General features: G+C 39.6%; 1 protein-coding gene across 1 annotated transcript in view; it reads right to left on the bottom strand.

Moving 5' to 3' along the window:
• DYNC2H1 (dynein cytoplasmic 2 heavy chain 1) overlaps nt 1-18,675 on the bottom strand; it is a 292,248-nt gene that overhangs the window by 207,650 nt on the left and 65,923 nt on the right. Inside the window, 12 exon segments of the mRNA XM_034665650.1 lie at nt 380-522; nt 1,554-1,667; nt 4,337-4,445; nt 4,948-5,196; nt 6,467-6,597; nt 11,366-11,533; nt 11,912-12,014; nt 13,280-13,424; nt 14,409-14,560; nt 15,636-15,882; nt 16,710-16,969; nt 18,102-18,257. Of these exon segments, the coding sequence (XP_034521541.1) occupies nt 380-522; nt 1,554-1,667; nt 4,337-4,445; nt 4,948-5,196; nt 6,467-6,597; nt 11,366-11,533; nt 11,912-12,014; nt 13,280-13,424; nt 14,409-14,560; nt 15,636-15,882; nt 16,710-16,969; nt 18,102-18,257 (1,977 nt within the window).

Below are 18,675 nucleotides of genomic sequence, written 5' to 3'. Positions count from 1 at the left end.
ATAAAATAAAAATATAATATATAATAAAATATTAAAAATATAATATAAAATATAATATAAAATAAAAAATAAATTTTAAAAAATGGCTAAAATTACTGCTGTGACATTTTTATCACAGGCTAGCTAACGAAATGAATACAATTTTTAAAGTGCGGTAAGTACCCCTGTAGTCCTCAGGAACATAATCTTCAACATGGAGTTCTACACTTGACTACAATGTCATACAAAAGCATAAAGAAAAGAGAGAGGTTTGCAAACATGTATGTTCAGCGTCACAATCAAGGTAATATAACAAACACCAAAGCAAAGTCAGGAAAATCTGTAACTTCAAAAAGAAAATATGCTATTTTTCATTTCCATACTTCAATGTTGAACTTACCTTCCTCATGCTGCTATCTGACCAGCCCTCCATCCACAACACTTGGCATTTCTTATGCAAAGCTGGATTACTCTCACAGTTTATTATGAAGTTTAAATTTGCAGAGTCCATTATCAAGACAATATGCAAGTTTTGCTGAATTCCTAAAAAAAAAAAAAATATGAAAATTATCATGGCCATTACAACAATAATATTTGGGGAAATCTATATGCAGCCTGCTTTAATGAGTTTAAAATTTTCTAAAATGAAAGGGTAGGAGCCATTAAACAATACTACAGTTAAGATTTTATTTTAAAAAATACTTCTCTGTGTGTCTGCAAGCTAAGAGAAAAGATCCAGAAGGAATTCAGGAAGAAGACAAGTGTATATAACATATTGCTGTTTTTTGTTACTTTTCAAATGTGATACTAGATTCTACTTGACAATTTTTCTTTCAAAGATTTTGGTTTCAATATTCACAAGCAAATTGGTCTCCAATTTTCTTTTAGGAGAAATATATTTTTCCTGTTTCTGTATCAATATTATTTTCCCTTTATGAAAAGAAATTTGGAAACTGCTTCATTTTCCATGTTCTGAAACTGTTTCGAATAGCACTGGGATGATCTGTTTCTCAGAGGCGTTGTAGTTTCCTTGTGAACTTGAAAGAGAGGGAGGGGATGGTAGCTCTTTAACCAGTTTCTCTGTTTCAATAATAAATGTTCCTTTAGGGACAGAAAGGAGCTAAGTGTAGTAGTGTCTGGGTGGTATTATTAGTGCCTTATACCAACTTCTTCCATATGAGATATCTGCAGTCACATCAAACTGCTTCTGTCGTCAGAGAAAGCTGCTGAGCTAGAAAAAACTAGAGAGTCTGGCAAAACCTAAACAGCTCAATAATTTTCTAAGACAGAAGGGTTCTAAACACCAGTTTTACCACACAGAAACAAAAGCAGTGAAGTAAATATTCCCAGGAAGATTAAAACACTTTCATCTTTCCCTTTTCTAAAATTTTGCTAACATGCTTTTACTATAGGATAGCTTTTCTAAAAGCACCATAAAAAAGAAAGTATAAATTACTAAATAGACCCAAGACTTAAAATACCTTTGTAACCTAATGAGAAAATATGGCAAATTAAATACTATTTATTTCACATGAACCAGAGTTTGAACTGATGAATTCAATACAGTCACTTACTGTATGTGAAGTAATTGAAGACTGGTCCGAAAAAACCATCCTGCGAAGCCTCATCTTTGAGAGGCAACAGCAAAGGCTCTAATTCTTCAAGGGTATAGAGTCCAGGAACTTCACCTATGGAACAGGCACTTCTCGTGAATTTTAGCTGTATTACCCCCAATTTAAACACATTTTACATCCATGATACTTGTTCCACTTTTGTATCAGTCTGCTCTTATTCAGGCTGTATCCAAAAATATACAACCCTATCACCTGTCTATTACTCACAAATCTACCTCTGTCACCTTCATTTGACAAAACTCAAACTCCTGAGCAAGCTGTCCAGACAGTGGATCATCTAGCTGTCCACCTGCCTTTGCGGGTTCTCCTCCACCCCTCCCATACAAGACCTTGTATTCTAGCCTCAACGACCTTCTTTGTGTCCCGTAAACATAATGAAATACTCCCTCTTCCTGGATTTTATACACAGTCTTCCTTGTCCTTTACCTTCCCCCCAAAATTTCCATGTGTTCTAGGAGACACTGCTGTGCTGACTTCCCGGGTGCCGGGGAAAAGCACTCTTTATCTTTCCCACATCTAAACACATCACTGTTCAGCATGTCTCATATCACATAACCATGAATGAAGTATTCTACTTTCCTGCTCAATTAGATTCTGAATTCCCAAAGGACAAATACTTGATCATGTTCAATATTAACCCTAGAACATCCTTAGCAAAGTATCTGGAATGTAAATATTTATTAGATGAATGAATTAATGAACGAGTGAATGAGTGAATCTGTACTAGAAATCAGAACTAGTCCAGGGCCTGCTACAAGACAACAGAATGATTAAAGGCAAATCATACTGGATTGAGACCACAAGTATTGATAGTGGGGTTGAACTATGTCTTATTCACCACTATAAGTCCAGTGTTTAGAACTGGGCCTGGCACATAACAGGTGTTTTATAAACATTTATTAAACCAATAGATTTAAAATTTGCAAGAAACAGTAAGATGATGTGAAAATCCTTTTGCTACACATCCAAGGCAGTGCATTCACACAGGGTCCATCAGAGCCTCATCCCTTCTTTTGCTCAGGCCCGACCCAGAGGCGCCAGACCACTCCCTGTCCGCCAAGCTTGTACTTACCCAAACACATGCACACACAAATCTGCTCTATATCTTTCTCTCAATTTCAGCCATAACAAGACACTTTCGCTTCCTTAAATTTATCAACGAAACCTAGCTCTATGTACATACTATCCACTATAGCAAATAAGAATTTGAAATAGGAAAAAGAGACAAAGGCCTGTTTTCTCTGGGAGTATTTGTCAAATACTTTTTTGCTAAAAATGTTAGTAAAATTTAACTTGTGATTTTTGCAGTTATAACTTGATAATAAAGACTAATTTATCTTAAGATAAAAACAATAATTACTGCATTAATGCTTATGTGGATGTTTGCTTTCACAAAACAAAACGAAAATCAAAACAAAAGCGGTCTCTCTGCTGGACCAGTTTCTCTCAGCCACAAGCAACAGGCCTCCACCTAGTGACGACCGAAGCAGTGTGCAGGGACACACACCGCACACGTGCAGAGGTGGCCCAGTGAGTGGGTCCCTAGCCCCAGCAGCCCCGCTATAGCTCGGCCCCTACGGGCCTCAGGCCAGAGATGGACCTGCCGACTGCCTAACCAGAGTCCCGGCCTGCAGCCACATGAACACGAAAGTGTAGACACTTCGTATTCTAAATTACATGTATTCTTCAACCAGCGCTGTGACATTCTAAAGAAAAGACTATTTCATTTCAGAGCCCACCTAACACAACGCAAAACAAGCATTTACTAAAAACTGGGTCCAACAGGTACATCATGGAAACTAGCTTTTAACAAGGTTTACTTTGTACTTGAATAACAAAATACCTTGGTCCAAGTTTAAAACTAAGCTACCTCCTACCAATTCTAACAGTGAAAACTCATAAAGAGATTCGAATAAATGTCACAAAGTCTTCAGAAAAGGAAGACATATAGGAAATTGCAGGTATCCTCTCCAGGAAACCATGAAAACAGTCAGGTGACTCAAGAGACAAGGGCATACCTTGATCTGGGAAACATGGACCTCGGATATTGAGAATATGGTGTATTTACATATCCATGTTAAGGCCATTATTCAACCATTCCACTAACGACGGACAGTGAGGTTCCGTCACATTTTCTATTATAAATCATGCTATGTATTGTCCTGCATACTAATGTAGAGGGGCTATATTAAAGGGTACAGCACATTTTTTTAAACAATACTGGCTGATAATTTTCTCAAAAGACTGTAACAGATTACGGTCCCGACAAAAGTATATGAGAGGGCCAGTTTTTCCAGACATTCACCAATGCTAATCATCATTTCCGGGGGGCCCTGGGTGGCTCAGTTGGTTAAGTGTCTGCCTTCAGCTCAGGTCATGATCCTGGGGTCCTGGGACTGAGCCCCGCACCAAGCTCTCCTCTCAGCAGGAGTCTGCTTCTCTCTCTGTATCTCCCACTCCCCTTGCTCATGCTCTCTCTCTCCCCCTTTCAAATAAATAAATAAAATCTTTTTTAAAAGAACAATAATCATGTTTAGGTAATTCTTCAATCTCCTGATTTTATAAAAATGGGCTTTCTCAATTCTCCAGCTCCAAGTGTGTTTACCCCACCCCCTCAGTAAAACCCATACCACACATACTCTGAAAGGCAACTGTACACAAGGTAACATTACTTGAATGATTTTTACATTTTACTTTTCTTTGACTGGGAATCATACACTTGCCTGAAGACAGAAGGCTGTTGATCATCTCCAGGAACGCAGCATGCACGAACTGGTAATCCTCAAGAAGCAAAACCACCTGCCGGGCTTCCACCCCCGCGAGATGCAGCACCTAGACACGCCAGCAGAGGTCTTCGCACCGACTACAGGTGTGGCCAGGTGACAACCTCCACTCCCTATGCAAATAACGTCTGTCTTTTCTCCTTTTTCTCTCTTTCTTTGTAATCAAAGGTAAAAACCAAACTTCAGCCATATAGTTTGGAAAGTAAATCCAGTCCACGAACAAACAGGTGGGGGAAATGTTCACATGATTTCACAGCTAAGACAGACAATCATGTTTAAATATACCCACATGTATCCTATATAAATTCTCCCGTTATCTTCTATGTCCACCTAACCTCTCCTAGTCCAGGGTCCCTGAGAGCTAGAAATCCTAGTAAGAATCTTCTTCCTATTTGTACATAAAAATAGAATTTTCTAATATTCATGGGGAAAATCACCATCAAAATTGAAGACTATGACATATGTCAGAGACATAATGGTCTCTGAAGGCTTTTAGAGTAACAAGTAGTTGTGATTTAAAACCAAACAAAGCAAAGATGTGAGTAACTCACGTGTTTGAGATCATTTTTGAACTGCTTCAGTTCATACCCTCTGGAAATCTTTGGAGAAAACAGCACGGCTCCATGCATATGACTGACCAGGGAGGTGATGGTCCGCCGGCCCACGCCACTGCGTCCTGCCAGGAGGAGGGAACCTCCGGGGAAGCTCAGTACTCTGTCGATCCGAGACATATACTCCAGCACTTCTTGGAAAAGTAAAATATCTAAATTCTGGTTATCTCGTCCATAATGAATAAGGCCCTTTTTAAAAAACCACAAAGAATATGTTATAATTAACATATGCCCCATTACAGAACAAAAATGTTGTCTTGAGTAAGGTTCATATTTTTGACGCACTCTGGAAAGAGGGTTAAGTGGCAGTGTGTCCTCTCACGCTCCACAGCCTACCCAGGAATCTAGCCCTTCTACGAAAAATCGTGTGTGATACCAAACAAGTTCAAGAGCTCCCAGTAATCAGACACCTGCCGACACCACTGTTACAATGAGTAAAACGTAGTGAGACATAGCAGGTTAATTACAAAAACTCGAAAAACTCTCAAATTTTACTAGTTGTTTCAAATCACGTCAGTGTGCGCAGACCATAAAAAATCATCTCGTGAACTCTTGTTGTGCACTTCTTGTTGTGGACTGAATCCAAAGCCCACGTGCAGGCTGCCCCACCAGGAACGTGTGGAGGCAGCGTGAAGGACACCAGACTTCACAACTTCCGACATACCCAAACTTGGCAATATCCACCCATGCACAGCATGAATTGCTCCTGATATAAAATCTGCACTCACTTCCAAAGCAAGTATTAATTTTAAATCACCATGTATAACACTTTCTCCTTCTTTATTGTAATTTCACAACAAAGAAAGAACAAAACACGTCTCTAGGACACTGCGGCCCAGTTCCAGTGTACCAGCAGCAGCAACATCACCCAGGAGTCCATGAGGAATGTGGAATGAGAAGTCCTCAGGCTGGGCCCCAGGAGGCAGCGTGTTTCCTGCCTGCCTCCTCAAAGTGATTCTAATGCTCGATGAACTTGGACACCACTGCTGTAAGATGACGGTCCAATTAACTAAACCTCCTTAGTAATTCCAACGTCAGATACATTCTGCCAACATGTACCTTGGCCATCTTACCCACTTCAGTGTGAGTACATGAGCATTTATTAGATCTACCGAAACCAACTGTATTCCACAAGAACCATCTGCCTGTTGCGTAACTTTGCCTCAAAAAGCTCACAGCAAATATTGCTTAAATGACTACAATCATAACCAAATCCCAACTCAAATTCATGATTCAAATTATACCTTTCTAAGATCTATTTATCTGTTTATTTGAAAGATTGAGAGAGCGTGTGCGATCACACACACAAATGGGGGGGGCAAGTGGGGAAGACAGAAAAGCGGACTCCCCACTAAGCAGGGAGCCCGACGCGGGACTCGATCCCAGGACCCTGGGATCATGACCTGAGCTGAAGGCAGACGCTTAACGACTGAGCCCCCCAGTTTCCCCCAGATTATACCTTTCTAATAACATCCTTGAGATCTGCAGAATTCAGTTTTCCGAGTGGTTTTCCATGGGGAGGCAGTGGCTGTCCTGGGGCCGCCCTTGTTCCTGAGCTGTGTCGGGCTCCCCATGTAACATAGAAACTGTCTGCAGAAATGAAAGGTATTTTTGGTTCTATATGCGTTATTTGTAATGGCAACATCAGGAAATACATTGCTCACTAAACTCTTTTTCAGTTAATTTGCCCAAATAAGATCATCCCCAGAAGCGTGAAAGTAAATTACTCTACAGTGTGCCTGGTGAGATAACGAGGTCAGCTAAGATACAAAGACCTCACACTGCGAGGTCAAACTGTCCCTGAGGAGTAATTGATGTGTCCCCACTCCATCTCTGACCCCTACCTCTCCTTCCCCAAATAAAGTGTCCCCCTCCTAGTGCTCCCCACTCCTCTCCCTTTTGCTCTCTTTCTCCCTACTTCCCTCCCTTTCTCCACAATCTCCAAATAAAATTGGCAACTAAAACAAACTCAAAACCCTCCTGGAGAAAGAACCCAGATTTATAAATACCATCAAGAGCCCTTATTCTATAAAAAGGAAAAATCAACTAAACTTATTTAGAAAACAAAATCCCTTATTTTATCTACAGCAGCATCCCTGTGACCATATGAGGAAAATCGTTAACCGTTCTGCTGAACCTTTTCCTCCCAATCCGTTTGGGAGACTGCTCCCTAAAGTGTCCCTTGTCACATGAGCTCGCTCAAAGACAGCTTTAGTTCCCCTGGACCCCAGCTCCTTCACATTCTTCTTTCCCTCACATACTGCTTTTCCTATACTATCCTCTCTGCAGAAATCTCTATACTCAAACTCTTACTTGGGAACAATGTCGCCATAACCACCAAGTCCAAATCCCCGTAGTCACTGCCCCCATCATGACCTGCTGTGGTTTCAAAGCTTTTTTCCTTAGATTGGTAGGACCATACTCAACAAGCCACAACCACTACTCCTCAGTTTTCTGCTCATCTCTTCTCCTCTTATATCCCCTGGGATCTAAATTCTAAATTCAGTCCATTATTCCTTAATCCTAAACACTCCCCTTGGATTTATTTAACCTTATTCTGTGGATTAAATTAATGACTACTAATATACCAAAACGTATTCACCCAGACTTCCAACTGGTCACAGACATAATGAACATATATAATGCTCATTCATTGCACACGTGTGTTTAAGCACCATACTTCTATTGGAGAGAAGTGGTAAGACACACATGACTGCTGATAAACTTTGTGCAGATTTCCCAAAAGACACTTAAAAAGCCTGCAAACATTGAAACACGCAGACAACTGAACTCATTGTCTTCACCTGTCATCAGGTCTCACCTCAACGGCTGCAGGAGCCTCCCAGCTTGTGTCCCTGTGACACATCTCTGCCCCTCCAGCTACAACCTCACTAGTGATCCCGCAGGAGCACAGGACAAGAATCACTCAGAGCCATACTGCTCACATGCCCCACAGAGCTTCCCACTGTCTAAGGAAGAACAGCCAAACCCTCCACTGAGGCCCTGTGCAGTCTGGCTCCCCTGACCTCTTGCTTCTCCTGTCCCCTTCTGCACTCCACTGTACGCTCCAGCTTCCCCAAGCCTGTGAGTCTACGCATCTGTTCTCATCTTGACGGGAATGCCCTTCCCCTCTTCCTCACGTAATACAGTCATCCTGGAAGACACCCTCTCTATGGCGCTCAAAAAATTTTAAATCTTAGTTCCTTAACTAACAAAATATGTACAGGACTTCCATGCTGAAAACTACACCACACTGATGAAAGAAAGCAAAGAATATCTAAATAGACAGACATATCATGTTCATGGACTGGAAGACTCCACATAATGAGCATGTCAATCCTCCCCAAACCAATATACAGAGTTAATGCAATTCCTAGCCAAAGCTTAGCAACATTATTTGTAGATAAGATCATTCTAAAATATAGAAAGGCAAAGGAACTTAAATAGCTAAAACAACTGTAAAGAAGAAGACAGCAGAAGTCAGTCTATCCAATTTCAAGACTTCTACAGCTAAAGTTATGAAAACAGGTGGTATTGGTGGGAGGACAGACATGTAATTGATGCAACAAGACAAACAACCGAGAAATATGTTCACACCACTATTCCGACAAAGTGCAAAGTGACTCAAGAAAGAAAAGTTCCTTTTGAATAAAAGTTGCCTTTTGAATAAACGGCACTGGAGCAAGTGGACATCCATCAGCAAAGAAAGTGACCCAAGGCCTCACTCTTCATATAGGCAGTAACTCAAAGTGGACCACTACTTAAAACATAAAACTTTTAGGAAAAAAACGCACGAGAAAATCTTCAAGAACTAGGACTAGATAGAGTTCTTAAACTTGACACCAAAAGAATTAAAAAAAAAATTACTAAGCTGTACTTGATAAAATTAAAGTATTTGGCTGTGGGAGACCCTATTAAAAAGATGAAAAGACAAGCAAAAGAGAGGAGAGTATGTTTGCAAACCTTGTATTTAACCAAAAACTAGTATCCATAATATATAAAGAACTCTCAAAACTCAATAATAAAAAAAGATAAACCATCCAATTAGAAAATGAACAGCACGCACAAAGAGATACCTCACTTCAAAGGGTTTAGAGACCGCAGGTGAGCACAGGAAAAGATGCTCAAGGTCATTCGCTGTTGGCAGAATGCAAATTAAAACCACAATGATGTACCCATACGCACTTATCAGAGAGGCTAAAATGAAACAGGGTGACAACAGCAAGTGTCAGCAAGTATGTGGAGCACCTGGATTACTCACATATCGCTGACAGGGATGTTAAATGATACAACCATTCTGGAAAAGAGCAGGGCAGGGTGTTTTGCAAACCAAGCACAAAAGCGCCATGCACCCCTGCCACAGCACTCCTGAGCTTTTATCCCAAAAACACAAACATGAAGGTTCACACAAACATCTCTACATGAACTTCTTATTAGAGCAGCTTTCTTCCTAAGTCAAAAACTGAAAATAACCCAGATGCCCTTCAACAAGCAAATGGTTCAAGAAATGGTACCACATCTGAATACCTCATCAGTAAAAAGGAGCAAACTACTAAACTCACAGCAACCTGTGTGCATGTCCAGAGAATTACTGAGTGAAAATAAGGTCCTTGAAATGGCAAAACACAGAGAACAGCCCGGCGGTCTCCAGAGGAGTGACTATGGCTGCAGAAGGGCAGAGGATGGACGTGTGTGCTGGTATTCTGTGTGTCAGCTGCAGCAGTGCCAGGACCCTGGCCGTGATGCTCTACCATAACTTGGCCACGTGTTACCATCGGGAGAAACCAAGTGAAAGCTACACATACTCTATGAAATTCTTGCAATTGTATGTTAATGTGCAATTATCACAAAATAAAAAATTAATTTCTTTATTTCAAGGTTTCAAAGTAACTCCCTCAAAAAAAAAATTTTTTTTGACAACAACACACCTACTATCTAGCATTTATCCCAAATATATTCAGAAAAGTTATAATTACCAGTTTAACCATCTACTTGCACAAATTTTCGTGGCATCTAAACACACTAACAATAGTTACCACAATATGTGCCACTGGACTACATCTTTCTTGAGCACAAGAATGTATCTAGCTTATTTCCAAGTCTTCCAAGATTACATTTTTCTTAATAGATTAATATTCCACTATGTGAAAATTCTATTTTCCCAGATATGACATTTATCAGGCCTGTATTTTTAAAAAATGCACCTTTCCTTGAAAAGTAAAACGGTGAGGGGGAAAAAAGCATGTATTATTTATTGAGTCATACAAAGACGACCGTGAAAGATAACAAATTCTAGAGAATTCAGATACCCAATAAGACACTGACACAATCTAATGCCCAAAGAATATGCTACTTTCTTTGCATGGAGAGATACCATTCAGGCAATTCTCAGCCTGAGAAAGATGGCACCATTTAAGGGACAAAACCTGTCCGCTCTAGGCAAGGAGAGCTACAAGCCACACTGGCAAACCCTCACTCAGAATCAGCCAACTCTGAGCTATGACCAGGGCTCTCTCCACATTTCATCCTGCCTCAGCTTCTCCAACTCACTTCCTGATTCTGAAACTCAAGCCACGCCTAGAAAACTCCGGTCAACCTCAACATCTTCCTCATCTTCAAAACCCCCTCTGGCCTGTGCAGGTAAGACCCTGAGGCCGGTATCAAATCTGGCAGACCCAGACAGAACGTACTGTATGAAGTATCGGTGAAGACCAGTGTTACAGTCTAACAGAACAGAAACCCATTTTGTAGCTCGAAAGCAGTTGTTAACAAATGCGTCCACGTTACGGTCTTGTGTCAACAGTCCTTTTGCCATGACGGTTTTCACATTACGCGCGCTACCCCCAGAGCAGCTTCAGAGCGCAAGCTGGGTGTTAAGTGGTAACAGCTGCAAATACAACACGGCTGCTCTGGGGGAGCAAGGCTGTGCTTTATCCCAACAGCGTGCGAAGCTAGAGACAAGAGCACATAAGAAGTTCTGTGCTGGTGACGTGATTTACTCTTAAGCAAGAATTATAATCAAATATGGATTTTTCCCAATGATCTTCAAGTTTCATACACACTCGGCTTTAAATAAAACCTTTCTTAGCAAAAATCCCTCAGGAAACATAATTTTGAATTGCAAATATAAAACACTATGGCCTGAATCCAAGAAAACAGTTATTGTCACTATATTTTATTTATATTCATTTAGAAATCTAGCAAAAAAGGAAAAAGCAGCCCCTTACAGTAAAAGCAACATTAAAATTACCCAAACTTTTTATTTGCACAGAAATATGAAATCATGCTATTAGCAAGAAAAAGTAGTTTACAATTCTCATAACAGGCATATATTACATAGACTCCGTAACTACATTACCTGCCATATTGTCTAATACATCTGAGCCCCAATCTCCTTGAAACACGGATGCTAAAATGCTGTCAAAGAGATGAAGCTCCTTTGCACCAACAATTTTATCACGAAATAAGCGTTGTGCTTCATAAGCCACGATCTCTAATACATAATCTAGTGGATGATTTGAGGTTCCTAAAAAAGACAACATTTTCTTTAGTTGTAATAAAATACAAACGACCTGCAGATGGTCTATTTCAACGTAATACCAGAAAGAAATAGAGAATAAAAATCGGCATACCGTCAGGTTGGTGTCAGATAAACACAAGAAAAGGGAAAAAAGGTAAAATTCAATGTGTTATTAAGTTGATAAGTTGTTTAGTTGTTCAATAAAAATATTAATTCCAAAAAGCAAATTGAGCATGAATAATGACTTGATTTTTCCCCAAATCAAATCTGAACAGTGACGGTAATAAATAGTTCAGAACACACACACACACACACACACACACAGATACACTGTACTGTTTCGAACAAAGAGAAGCAATTTGAAATCAAGAAACCAAAACTCACCTCCTTCTAAATCGTATCTGAATAAGCCAAGAACCCACTGGGTAAGGACACAAGGAGTAAAGAAATAGTGACTATGATCATCGACTGTAAATTTGGCCCGCACCTGAAAAAGAAAATAAACTATTTCCAAATATATAACGCTATAAATTTTTCAGTCAGCACAGACTCACAGGAATGTACAATTTCTACTACTGAGTAGAAACTGTATTTCAATAGAACTGATTTCCTTAGTTATCTCATACATTATATTTTACCCATTTAATAACATTATCTAAGAGGGGTTATTCAAAGGCTTCAAACTGCCAAACAGTGTCCAAGAAAAAAAATAAAAGGCTAAAAGCCCTGCTGAGCAAAAAAATTCAAGGAAGGTGAAACTAAGCTTTATGAACAGTGGTTGCAATTCCAAGGCGCTCACAGGTCTAGGAAAGACATGTTTCCTAGTGGTAGGAGCCACAGAGCTATCTTGTGTTCAAAGAGTCAGTGAATTTCTAACGAATCCAAGCTACTCCTTGATATAGAACCAGTAAGAGCCTGTGCCTTCCTCTCCACGGACAGGACCATTGCTCTCATTCTGGCCTTCATCACTTAACTTCTGAATTAATTTGGAAAGTAATCAATGCTTTCTAACTTCTCTTGCCTCGCTGCTACTCCAAACCGGCAAGAAGCATCTTCCACAAACACTTCCCTCATTTTCACGTGCTATTCCCTTTACCTAGGAAGATCTTCTTCCATCTCCAGCCACTCTGGGCAGTTCTATTAATTTTTCAAAACTCAGATCACATTTCGGGGCACCTGGGTGGCTCAGTCAGTTGAGCATCCAAATCTTGAATTCCACTCAGGTCGTCATCTCAGGGTCATGAGATCAAGGCCCACGTTGGGCTCTGTTCTGACAGTGCAGTCTGCTTGGGATTCTTTCTCTCCTCCTCTCGCTGCCCCTCTCCACTGCGCTGTCTCTGTGTCTCTCCCCTCTGCTCCTCCCCCCACCATGGTGCACAGTCTCTCTCTCTAAGAAATAAATGAATCTTAAAAAAGAAAGACTCAGATGACATTTCACCTCCTCTTCACAACCACCAGGGAGCAGAGTTGCTTACCCCCTCGTCTACGCTATCTCTGGAGCTCGTGCACACCATCACTGTTACACTGCTCATCACGCCGCGGTAATAGCTCCTGACAGGCCTGTCAGCTTCCAGAAAACAGACAGTCATCTCTGCAGCCCTAGGACTGGCACTAGAAAAGAAGGTACTGAATACCTGTGTTCTGTGTCCTTACTGCCTGTTTTCCAGCACCGTCCCACTTCACCAAGGAGGGGACTTGAGGCATTTTCTCACAGGCAACAAGAAAGACAGACACCTCTCAGTGAGTTTATACCTGTTCATACACTTGGACCATAGATCCCGCTAAAAGATAGATTTTTGATGAAGAGCCCCAAATAGAGTGATTCTTCAGATTTTTCTGGAGAACCGGTTCCAAATACGCTCCATAAATTGTCTGTAATTGCTCTCTTTCTGGGTAACTGAAAAAGGGCACATAAGAAAACAGCTGAAAAAACAATGCTCTAGATTATTACGTTCATGTTCATTTGCAGCAGTGTTCCAGCTGTGCTGCTCTGAGGTCCGGATACCACCCCCCCCCAGTTTATCCGGGGACTAAAGCCAGGCTCCAGGTCCCTATTCTGACCCCTACTTATCTGCTCTCAAATACTGAGGGCCCTAATAGAAGTTTCCAATGAAGCTACTTAAAAACATGATTGTTTGGAAACCACTGATTTTTAGAAAGGACCAAAAGGCAAATTTTGCTTAAGAAAAAGTATTTTAAATAAAGCCTTCCAATAAAGCAGTGATGCACCTCAGAGCTGTAAAAGTAGAACTAATACAACACATGAAATCAACCTGCTTCTCTCAAACCAAAATCAATTTCAATACAGCGTAATTGGTAGCAATAACATTTCTGAAAGTACAATGTTAACAGTTGGGTGCAATTAGCATGAAAGAATCAAAACAAGACTTTGTAAGGCAAAGCGGAACAGAGGACAAGCACCATATCCATAAAATTTGCAAGTCCTCCCAACAGTTAGGACCGCAGGGACCAATGCACGCATCAGGATTAACGATGTCACCCACACACCTGACCCGCCTCCACCTGTGCCTGTTTAAGTTCTCATTTGCCTTCGTAAAATTTGATAGTATTTTTGTTTTATGAAACCCATATGTAAACCTAAAATCCATCATTCAGGTTCCTGATACTGACATTTTAGAACAGAGATCATACAAAACAGTTGTGTTTTATTTCTAACATTTAAGAAGCACTGGTTAACACCTTTGTCACCCTAAATTGCCACCTAAAATTTAGGAAGGGCAGGGGAAAAATACCAGAACTCAAGTCTGACTATTTCTGTAGCCTTCATTTTAAAGAAATATCATTAATGGATACCTTTAATAAAATTTAAATATAGAAGACATCTCCCCAAATTAAAAAAAAAGAACGCTATGATACATACTCCACAGCACAAAGACGAACAATGGAAGTAAATCTGGTGGTCAGCTTATGTCTTCCCAGTCTTCCTCCAGCTGACATAGAAGCCACAATTTGAATATTCTCTAAACCAACCCATTCCAAATTTTCATCATAAAATCCTTGATATGTCAATACCTTTTTGAAAATAAATGTATGTTAAATGTTTTAGGCTTAGAATTTTCTAGTAGTGATATAAAACATTTTTGCATAAAACTCAATTGTTTCCAAATGCAATCATCCTCAACCTAACTCAAAAATTTAAGATTGAAATATACGTTAAATTCTTGTAACACTGAAAGACAATACTCCTCAAGAATCCACATTCAACTAATGTTAGCTGAATTATCATCATTTTTAAAGTGCTTTTCTCTCTAATAAACATTAAAAACCAGATGACAGTATAAATCTAACAACAATTAGGAAAAAAAAGTGAAAGAAATTAAGAAAAATATAAGGAAACTATTTTGGTTTTCTTTATAAATGTCTTATATTCTACAGTTACATAGCAAAGCTAAATCCGGACCCATATAAACATAATAAACTCTAATTCAGAATGTAGCGTTTCTAATGTGATGCAAACCACATAAAGAAGTAAAGTCTTGCACACAGACAGAATGTATGGTCTCTGACCTTCGCCTTTACACAGCAAAGAGAAAGAATACTGAGCTAAGGAAGCCTGAAAGGGGCCACGACCAAGGAAGTCTACCTGCTCTCTGAAAAATCCATCCCTAGAAAAATGAAGCAAAAATTTCACCATATCCCACATCCCCTCCAGTTTCTGCTTTCCCCCCATTCTAGAAATAAAGGACAGGAACTAAGTATAGGGCAAAGGTTATTTTTACTTTTCCTGTCATATATCATCTTGCTGTAATGCTAACTTCTACGGGGAAGAAGGTCAAAGAAGGGAGCCTTGTAGGGGTGCTTGGCTGGCTCCGTCAGTAGAACGTGGGACTTTGATCTTGGGGTTGTGAGTTCGAGCCCCAGGCAGGGTGTAGAAATTACTTAAAAATCAAATCTCTAAAAAAAAAAAAGAAAAAAAGCAAGCAAGCAAGCAAGCAAAGAAAAAAAAAGAAAGTAGCCCTGGAACCAGACTACTACAAGCTTTGGGAGTTTAATGTCCACAACACAGGCTGGATAAAACTGACCCTGAGGAGAAAAGCAGATTCTCTGTTTCCCGTTACATCCTAACACCTCAAGGATTAAGGCTCACCTGCTGCAGGAAAGCAACCAGCGTGCTGGTGCCCCATTTGTCGAGCTTGGGCAGGTTAATGTCTTTCAAGTACAGAACAAGTCTCTCACAGTCCTTGGGTCTGTACACGCGACCGGTGTTGGTACTGATCACCATGCAGGTCTGGCTCAGCTTCTGCAGGACGTGCCGAGACGTGGTCTGCGCGCTGCAGTGGACCGTAGCGGTCTGGGTGGACCGCAGCTGGGCGAAGGCATACCTGAGCAGCATCCTGCGAGACATGGAGGATGTCGGACTTCAAAAATACAGCCCATTAAGTACTGTGTACAGTCAACATAAACTTCTATAAATGTTTCTAAATTAAGTAATATGTTGTTTAAGGGGAAAGTGGTAAACATGGCTTAATAGGTAGCTTTTTAATTTTTACAAAATAAAAAAATAAATTTATATTTTAAGGCACTCTTGGGAGTCATTCAGCAAAAAAAAAAAAAAATATCAAAGTTTACAGAAATAATTTAACTTGATAATGTTCATATAAAAGATACCGCTTCCCCACAGTTGATGGAAAGATTTTAAGACATTAAGTACTCCAAGTTTAAAAAAACTTACTATGCTTTTATAGGATTTTTAAATTATTGCTAAAAATATGAAACTAATAATCATCTCTCCTTTATTTCCAAAATCTACACTCAGCAGGCACTATAAATAGGCTGAATTACACTGATATAAAAGTTATTTTTAAATAGAGAGCTAACTTCAAGATGCATTTTTTATACCTAAAGCAGGTAATAACTTGTGAGCGTATCTAAGGTATTCAGATTTTGCTGGGATTGTACGCATGTTTTCTTTTGAAGGGTATCTTATCAGGCTGTTCTCTTTCCATTAGAAAACACATAACCTGGCAGGGAAAAAAAAGACATAGTCTCCTCTTTAGTTCTCTATAGTCATATCATTTTTACAAGTGGTGACAATGGAAAGAGTCCTTCATGAAAATGTAATTGCTACTTTAACCCAAAGAAAGGTTAACAGAGCTGTTAAATTAAAAAGAAGAGTCCAAATCCACACCATGTACCTCTACCAAGAATTTTCTGCTCTTACCCCTTGCCACATCCTTCTGGTCCTACAAGAATAAATGGCTGTTTAGTATCCGAATTTAACCACGGTTTGAAATAATCCAGGCCTCTCTGCATGTCAGGAATCTGAATGACGGGGAGAGTTTGGCCATTACTAAAATCATCGGCTGTCAAATTTTCTGGCTTCTTCAGCACGTAAGATGCTAATCGTCCTCTACTCGAGTCATAGTAGGTGTCCATTGGTTTGTGAGGGTCTGGAGGAGATTGTCGTGCCCAATTAAAAACCTGCAGAGGAAAAAGTTGTGATAGGTTTTCACATACTCCAAACAAGAGTATAAGAAATTTTAGTTCTTCAAAGTCAACGTCCCGAAGTCAGTCATCTTAGTTCAAAAGAAAATTCTCCTACACTAAACCGACTAAATATCTTCTATAATTAAAGCCACATGCTCTGTCCAGTATTATTCTCTAAATGATTATTTAAGAAAATAAAAGTCATCTAGTCTGCACATACACCAGGGTATAAATACATTCAACTCTGAGTGAGTCTGAATGAACCCTGAACCACTGATTTCACAGTGTAGGAACCGAGTCGCACCCATTATGGTGGTACCAGGACCGCTCCCAAGCTGCTGTCCTTCTCGCTGACACTGAAAACTTGCTATCTGCACGGATAGAAATCAGAGAGTTCACCCGAAGCTAATCTTCAACACCTTGCCTCTGAACTGTGCATGAGAACGTCTGCTCAAAGGCAACATACCATCTGGCATCGAGGGGTAATGAGAAGCATCTGGCAACAGGGACACCACGTCGGACATGGAAAGGGGAGCAGCACAGAGAAAGCAGCAAATGATGGCACCAAAGAAACAGCATGATACAAATGCACAAGCATGATGTTGGAGCCAACCCAGAGAAATGCGTGTTCAGTGTTTTCAACAGAAGCCAATAGGATGATATCCTTTAATATATACAATTCAGTTTTATAAACAACTAGGTTTAAATATACCTTTACATTTAGTAAAGAAAACGTTGATAATGATTAATCCATCCTAGCATTCCTAACTGCTAAAACCATTCTGGTTAAACAAATGATTAAAAATATGTATTATTCTAAAATTAAAAATGAATAATTATATACATTCACATGGTTGGTTAGTTTCAAAAATGTCTAACAAAAAAGATATGGTCCACCCTACAGCCTATTAAAACATTATTTTATAACATTTTAATATCATAAAATACCATCGACTAGTTCAAAGGAGAAAGTACATAAATTCAAGTGTGTAACTCTTCTATTGAATGCATAATTTCAAAATTAAAAGGTTCTATGCCTTACAGTTACAAATCACTGTATTTTGGCAATTAAGAGTCCACGAAAATTAAAAATGTTGATTGAATATAGGTTTTAAATATACATCACCTCTTTGGTGAATTCCAGACGTGATTTCATGTTCAGATTTCCGCCAAGTCCCCGTATGAGATTAATAATAAACTGGTCATGATTTTGGGATCCACATAGATGTGACAGACCATTCATCACAGTCCCAACCAAACTTGTTTCAACCACATAGTCATTCTGTTGATTAAAATCCATGGTACAGACAAAAAACAAACAGCAATCGATAAACACAGAAACACGAATTTACACTCACATATCTTTTCAAATATGAACGTTAAATGTATCCCTCTTACTCAAGATGTAGAAAGTTTACATTTCAGTGTATACGTATAAACTTTGAAAATAAAAAGGGGTCATTAAAACGCAATTGTGCATTTCTAGCGGTAAGTGCTACAGTTCTTAACCAGATATGTGGTTTGTTTACTTCCCAAGCTTGAAGAAAATAAAAGAAAGAGTACATCACTGAGCACTCGTCTAACAAGAACAGTCCCCTATTTCCTCCTGCTGACAAAAAGGAAGCTAGAGGACAGTGGAGAAGTATGGCCGGTAAAAGGAGACAACACAAAAAACCATCTGGAGTGGCTCTCTACGCACA

This window comes from Ailuropoda melanoleuca, chromosome 8 (genome assembly GCF_002007445.2).
Source record: "Ailuropoda melanoleuca isolate Jingjing chromosome 8, ASM200744v2, whole genome shotgun sequence".
NCBI classification, from domain to species: Eukaryota; Metazoa; Chordata; class Mammalia; order Carnivora; family Ursidae; genus Ailuropoda; species Ailuropoda melanoleuca.
This window is presented reverse-complemented; position numbering and strand designations above follow the sequence as displayed.